Here is a 7,109-nt window from a genome sequence, read left to right as displayed (position 1 = left end):
AATTTCAGATATGTCCTCGGATGGACTACAGCATAAAAAGCTGGACGTGGCAATCCAAGCCACCGGTGGAGCAGGCGGATGGACGGTGGGGTGCGTGGGGAGTAGACGGACCGCAGGAGTCTGGTGGTTTTGCTGTCAGCCCGTCCACATGCGTGTGGCCTGGTGGTGGTGGATGAGAGACAAATCTTAACGAGTACGCGACAGAGCGAGCAGCTGGGAAACTCGGAGAAATACAATCCACTTGATTTTCTAAGAAATAAATTTAATCAGGACATGTTTGATTTTTTATTTTTTATTTTGCAGGGAAGGACACGTTTACTACTACTAAGACTAGTCATCCGATAACTTGCACCGTTACACGACAATCTCTCTTTAATAATAAAGCACGGATTGACTCCGTGGGTTCACCGTAACAATACGTTTTCTTTTCATGTCATAATACGCTTTTACAAAATCGTAATATAAACAAGGTGGTACTAATTTGGGGTACGCACTAAAGATTTTTGTCAAAATTCCTTATTAGAACGTTCTTTCGCTCACGGGCTTGGTCGCTTGGGCCTGGGTAAAAAGGAAAATAGACGAGCAAGCAATCCTTCGACACACGGGCGAGCAGTTGACTAAAAAAAGAGAAGCACAGGAGCACGACCTCGGCGCACAAGATAAGGAGGTGAGCGCTCTGCATGGCAGAGTCGCTCCCGTGTCGGGGCGCCGGCAGGAGGCCCCACGGCGGCGGTGAGCCGCGGAGGAGAAGAAGGAGCGCCAGGGAGGGGGACGCTCCCGTGCTCCCATTCTCCCCCCGTCTCGCTCTGCCAAGGAAGGAAGGGCATGGCCCTGCGAGCGGACGCGACGAGGCTCGCGTCCTCCAGCCTCCGCCGCCGCCACGGCCACCTCCTGCCGGCAGCCGCCACCAGCTTCAGTACACCCCTCTTCCTCGCCGCCCCCTCTCTCGTGGCCTGCTTGCCGCTCACCGTCCGTCTCATTCCTCGTCAGGATTCAAGCAGGTGCGCGAGGACGAGAAGAGCAAGCTGGTTGGAAACGGAGAAGATGTTCAGGCGCGGCGCGGCGGGGGAGCAGCAGAGGTTCAGGCGCCGCGCGGCGGGCGGAGCAGGAGAAGTTCAGGGGAGGTGCCAGCGGAGCAGGAGAGGTTCATGGGTGGTGGAGCAGGAGAGGTTCATCGCCGGTGCCCTTGTCACCGAACGGCCATCCTTGCTGCGCTTGATGGAGGACAGAACGGGAAACATTTTCTGGTGGGTACGCCGGCCACGGGCGCGCTTCGCTGTGACCTGTCCGCCGCCGCCAATCCTCTCCGGCCTCCTCCGTATCCTTATCAATCTCGGACGAGCTATTCCCGTGTCGTGATTTGGATGGACAATAGGAGGCCGTGTCCTTCTCGAACACCAAGCAATGGAGTGCCCGACCCAGATTTGAGTTGTTTGCTATAAGAAGGAGCGGTCCTCGGCCAAAATCTCCATCAGATTGCGTCCTTGGACCATAAGCTCCATCAAAGCCCGTCCAAATTGCTTTTTTTGACGCAACGTGCAATGTCGCCGTCGAGTTCGCCGGAGGAGGAAGTGCCGAGTTCGCCGGAGGAACAAGACCATCTGTCCAACCGTCCAATTTCGCATGCCTCGGCTACACCAGAGGTAATGTATCGCCTTCATATTCACTGGATGAAATCCCCTGTTTGTCCCCTGTCTCTTGTCTCCGATTTTGTTCTGTAGCCAGACTGAAATAAGGGACACTGCTTAATTTATAAAGCATGAGAAAACTGATGGAGGATGGTTAGTACACCAGCAAATTTTTGTAAGCTCAAGTTTGTAGACTGATTTAGTAGTCTCTGTGATTGCTACATGCAAGTCAGTTTAGAGTTTCTGAGGGGAACGGCCTGGACCATCTTTTCTTGTGATCTGAATTATGATGTACTAGGACATAGCCACAAGGGTTATTTCTTGTGTTGGCAAGTAATCTTAAGACTTTTTTCCCCGGGTGATTCGTAAGACAGATTACCCTATACAATTCACAGTTTTAGTATCTCTTATGCACCTAAATATATTTTAATTGGAAAAAAATTCAGGTTTCCGCAGGTTTTGACTTGACTAACAAATTTAAGTGAATTTGTTATTCCTTTTTGTGCTCTTCTTTTTATTACTCAAATAAATCTGTAATTTAGCCAGGCTAACATCAATGGGCTGCAGGCCATAACTATGCTAGCTTTATATTGCTGAATGTAGGAGCTTATTTTTTTTCTTTTTAGTTATTCACTAATATTGGGCAGGGCATCTGAATGAACCAATTCGTGTTGAAAACAGAAACATGTCTATTTCATGCACCTATTTTCAGTTGACAATATACTAAATAATTGCACAGTGAAAAACTACAGAAAACGCTCTTAAGATGCGATAGTTTTGAACACAGATGAGATGTTCACTGAAACATGTCGGTTTCAGGCAGCTATAATTCAGAATTCTTTGCCAAACTGTAACGTTTCAGCCATTCAGAAACATTGCCCATGATGTTAATATGTTGACTAGGGGCCTTTTGTAGAAACTAAAGTGTGGCATCTCTTTTCATGGTTCAATAGAATTAAGTGTCTGGAGTCACTTCATATTCAGAATTGCCCTGCCATCCATGCAATAAATAAAAAAGTGATTTGGTCTGGTTTTCATGTCTCTTCTATGTATGCGCGTGCAGGTGGCAAAGGCGTCCAATCCAACTCAGGTGGAGGCCAAGGAGGTTCGGCTCTCGGACCTTGCACCAATGATGCTGGATGATACCGACGTGGAGACTGTAAGTTTCATATATTTAGTCTGGGACGTTTCTTCCCCTTATTTTGTCGTCAAAACTGAAAAGGAGTGAGGCTAATTCGCCAAATGTCGATGTGTTCATCAGCCTGTATGCTCTCAATCTCCTGGCAGATGGATATCATGGTTCTCTGACCTTCGATCACTTTATTCTACATTTACATGATATATTGCTTCTAGCCGATGAAATTTGGTCCACATTTATGTGCGTATAATAGACTTGTGATCACAGGACTGCTAGCTTAAAGTTTTTTAGATTATGTAAATGGGTTATTTAGTTGTCTGCTCTTGTAAGCTGAAGAAGGGAGGTCTATTTAAGATTAAGGGAGCTGACAGTTTTCAGGTACTTTCCTTTACACAAACAGGCTTGCCTTGGTCATTCAAACAAAAAAATTACCTCAAAAAGTTTCAGGCCAACAAAAGATGTAGGGTCTTCTGAAGTTAGTAATTATATAAAATTTCACATATTTGGTAACAAAAGGACTGGCATGCTTAGGTGTTTTGTATATTTTTCAGAGCATGCTAATAATCTGACACATCGTTCTCTTGAAACAGGTTGATGTCGAGATAGATTTTGAACTGACATCAATCGACATCGCCGTTCCTTTCGATCCTTCTTGACTTTTGGACGTGGAGAAGCACTGCCGGGAAGCGGGTGCATCAGTTCATGGCGGCATACGGCCATTAGGACTTATTGTCCTAACCTCTGACAACATGGAGGAGCACACTGCTGTTCACTTCTGGGTTACAAGTCAGAGCAGAACTACATGATACTCATGTGCTCTGATCTAAGAAGGTTAATGCTTATGGTTTTTTCCTTAATGCTTTATTTATATCTAAAAATGTCTAAAGAGTAAAGAGAATTATTTTCTTTTCTTTGCACAGTTCTTCATTGAGACCAGGACTATACACACCAGCCAATGAAGGCTTCTTTGAATTTGATCTTGAAAAGGAAAAGAAGATATCTCTGAGAACTCTGGTGAGTTTGGGAAGCTATTTCATTTCTCGTGTTGTTCACTTCATGCACTTTGTGTCAGAATTGGACATGAATGATGCGCCATGAAGATTGATCCGTCAGCGGTGGAGAGCTTCGACAGTGGCAGGGTCTGCATCATGGCCAGAGCTTATACCGTAGCGGTTGTTGACAACGGGGCCCACATGTATGCCTTCAACAACGGCAGTACCACGGTCAGAGCACATAAACAGGGGAAAAATAACTGCTCATTTCCTTGACCTCTAGGATTCATATATTATAGTTTACTATCAGCGTTAGTAAGGAATTGTCAACGTTACCTCCCTGCCAAGTATTGCATATTTAGTACGTGCAAGTCTGCTAAGGGGCCTCGAGTTATGCTTACTTATGATGTTAAGTCTCTTTTTCTCCCGTTGCAACGCACGGGCCTTTTTGCTAGTCTATCTTCATAAACCAAATAACTATCCCTAAAAAACTAAATCCAACATCCGTTCCAAAATGTGATGCGTATTAGATTTTTCTAATCAAACTTTGTAAACCTTGACCATGCCTATAAAAGAATATAAACAAATATCATTGCATTCATCATGGAATATATATTTATATAGTACTATATGTTTGGTATTGTAGACATCTATAATTTTCTTTATAAATTTGGTCAAAGGCTCCCGACTCACCCTTCCCCTCCCGTGCCGCCCCTGCGTGACGGCGGGGAAGGCTTCTGGCGCGGCCGCCCACGAGCCCCCTCCTCCCTCCTCCTCTCCCGCCGCCGCCAGAGGGCCTGGCCAGGCAAAGCTCGCCCGGGCCAACGGCGATGGGGCCTTCTGGTTCCCCAGCGTGCAGAGGAGCGACGCGGGTCCTTCTCGCCGGGTGGGGCGCAGTGCGAGCACCGGGTGCCGCGGCACGACATCGCACTGGCGCGTTGGGGTGGTGGTTGTGTTGCAGGCGGCACGGATGGTGGTGGGTCGCGTAGGCCGAGACGCGGAGGCACGAATCTGGCGAGTGGGGGTGCTCCTGCGCGAGGGTTGAAGGCGACGCGGCCTGACGTTCCTGGGCGTCCTGCGGTGTCTGCTGGCAGCGAGGTGACCGGCGCAGGGCAGCTTGGTAGCGGTGGTGGCGGTGCGTGTCGGTCGGATGTGGTGTTTTCCACCGGGTGCCGCGGGTTGGGGCACCGGCCCGGTGTGGCTGTTGCTCCGGCCATAGGCGGCGGCGAGGTGGCTCCGCTCTCTGGGAGTGGTGGCTTCCATTCGTCGAGCGGGCATCATGGCAGCTCGGCGGGTCGGCTGGATTTCTGGTATCGGCTTGTTTGTAGGCGGCCCGTTTCGACCTTCGATCCCTCAGCTCGTCATTCGACCACTATCTTTGTCGAAGGGTGTTGGCCCTCCCCCCAGCTGCGGTCCATCACTCGTCTCACACCCGGCAGCAGGACCGAGCTCGACTCGCGCTTGGCAGCAGGACCGTGCTCGTCTCGGGCCCAGTGGCATGACCAAGCTCGTCTCACGCCCGGTGCCGTAGGATGGGTCGATGGAGGCCAGTTTTCGTCATCCCGGGTCTCGGCACTTGGGGCGCCCAGGGGTGTGAAAGGCGGGTCCTTTACACTCATATATTTGGTTGGGGTAGCGGCGGGTCTCGGGTGAGGTGGTCTCAAGGTTTTGGATGCCGGGGCGGCGACCTTGGTGGTGGTTCCGTGGTGCTTCATGGGTAGAGCATGTGGCTCGGTGCTGCCCGGTGGCCATGGCTGTGTGGGCGACGTGGTCGCGGGGGTGTGGCGTTTGGTGGCAGTGAGTGTTGGTCGGGGTGAAAACTTGATCTATCTTCAGATGGACCAGCGGCGGCGTAGCTCGCTCCCTTCTTGAGGGTGTCCTCGCGGCTCTCATTGCCCGTCGTGTTCCTCCAGGGAAAACTTTGATCCTCGGGTCGTGAGGTGGCGGCTCTCTGGTGTCGTAACCTTCATGAAGATGCTGCCTTGGAGTCCATGGTTCGTCGTATCTGACTTCATCTCTTCGCGGTGGCGTGTTTAGGGTTGAGGACCCCAATTGCTCTTGTAGTGCTAGGGGTGGTGTTGCTGCGCCCAGCGCCTATGTATCATGCCTTGGGTGTGTGCGTGTGTTATGGCGGCATACGTTTGTACCGAATTGTGGATGATCGTTGCTTTATATATAAAGTGAGACAAAAACCTTTTTTGTAATTTGGTCAAAGTTTCGATTGACTTTTGCGAAAACTAATGTGCACAATAGCGTGAGATCGGATGTACTCTTTCGCACGTGGGAGTACATCCAACTTCGAAAATACATCCATCGGTTAACAAAATGAGAAATTATCTGAAAGGTTAGTCATTTGACTAACTCAAGCATGTTGGTTGAGCTTAACCCTTACCCATTCAGCATTGAGGTTGTGCCTAGTATGCAGATTCATTATTCATCATTCTTCCTTTCGAATTCAACACGAGTATATTCTGACGCCTCGTCACACCCATCCATATAGAAGATTTGGGCTATGGTCTTGTGTGTGTGTTGGGGGACAAAATTATACACCACTTTGAAGTGTTGGGAGTTTTGAACACGAGAAGGTTAGTTGATCTTTAAATAGTCAAGAAAGTATAATGAATAGTAAATATAGCAAATTGCATGGACGTAAGGGAGTGAGTAGGAGAATGCAAACATTGGTTGAGAGATGATATTTTTCCGTGGTTCAGATAGTTGGTGTTATCCTACTCCATGAATATGGGGGCTTTGACCACAAGGTTCTAAGATCACAATGAATCTCAATTGCATCATCCACCAAGTGCCCCACCAAGCGCAATCAACCTATTACATCATAGCTTGCACTTAGAAGCCTAGAGTAGATCTTCACAAAGTGTCCAATCTCTAGGCCATTATGAAACTCTTGCGTCCTTCACACATAGAACTTGATAGGATCATAAGTGACTCTTAACCATTTTGGTCACCATTCAAGAGTAATAATAAAAGCAAAGTCACTTGATAAGAACGACCGAATCTTCAATCAAAAGGTTCTATCAAGAATCCATAGGAACACTCTCTCGCAAATGATAGAAATGTGGTGAAAGATATGAACTTGATGTTGGAAATATGCCCTAGAGGCAATAATAAAAGGATTATTGTTATATTTCCTTGTTCATGATAATTGTCTTTTATTCATGCTATAATTGTGTTATCTGGAAATCGTAATACATGTGTGAATACATAGACACCAACATGTCCCTAGTAAGCCTCTAGTTGACTAGCTCGTTGATCAACAGATAGTCATGGTTTCCTGACTATGGACATTGGATGTCATTGATAACGAGATCACATCATTAGGAGAATGATGTGATG

General features: G+C 47.9%; 1 protein-coding gene across 4 annotated transcripts; it reads left to right on the top strand.

The window, feature by feature from the left end:
• The first annotated feature begins 580 nt into the window (after window positions 1-580).
• LOC125508413 (translation initiation factor IF-2-like) lies at window positions 581-6,822 on the top strand. 4 transcript variants are annotated; one of them, XM_048673123.1, is made up of 5 exons: window positions 581-916; window positions 991-1,643; window positions 2,692-3,597; window positions 3,687-3,780; window positions 3,867-6,822. In XM_048673123.1, exon 5 carries the CDS (start codon window positions 4,389-4,391, stop codon window positions 5,409-5,411), a length of 1,023 nt encoding a protein of 340 aa, XP_048529080.1. In that variant the 5' UTR covers window positions 581-916; window positions 991-1,643; window positions 2,692-3,597; window positions 3,687-3,780; window positions 3,867-4,388; the 3' UTR covers window positions 5,412-6,822. The 4 variants fall into 4 exon arrangements, with proteins under 4 accessions (XP_048529080.1, XP_048529079.1, XP_048529078.1 ...); XM_048673122.1 differs by having other exon boundaries at window positions 582-916; window positions 2,692-2,787; window positions 2,890-3,597; window positions 3,687-6,822; XM_048673121.1 differs by having other exon boundaries at window positions 583-916; window positions 2,692-2,787; window positions 3,357-3,597; window positions 3,687-6,822.
• Window positions 6,823-7,109: the final 287 nt, after the last annotated feature.

This window comes from Triticum urartu, chromosome 5 (genome assembly GCF_003073215.2).
Source record: "Triticum urartu cultivar G1812 chromosome 5, Tu2.1, whole genome shotgun sequence".
NCBI lineage: Eukaryota > Viridiplantae > Streptophyta > Magnoliopsida > Poales > Poaceae > Triticum > Triticum urartu.
This window is presented reverse-complemented; position numbering and strand designations above follow the sequence as displayed.

Bases quoted from the DNA above. Each gene is read 5' to 3' on its own strand.
- LOC125508413 (XM_048673123.1), top strand. From the start codon at position 4,389: ATGTTTGGTATTGTAGACATCTATAATTTTCTTTATAAATTTGGTCAA.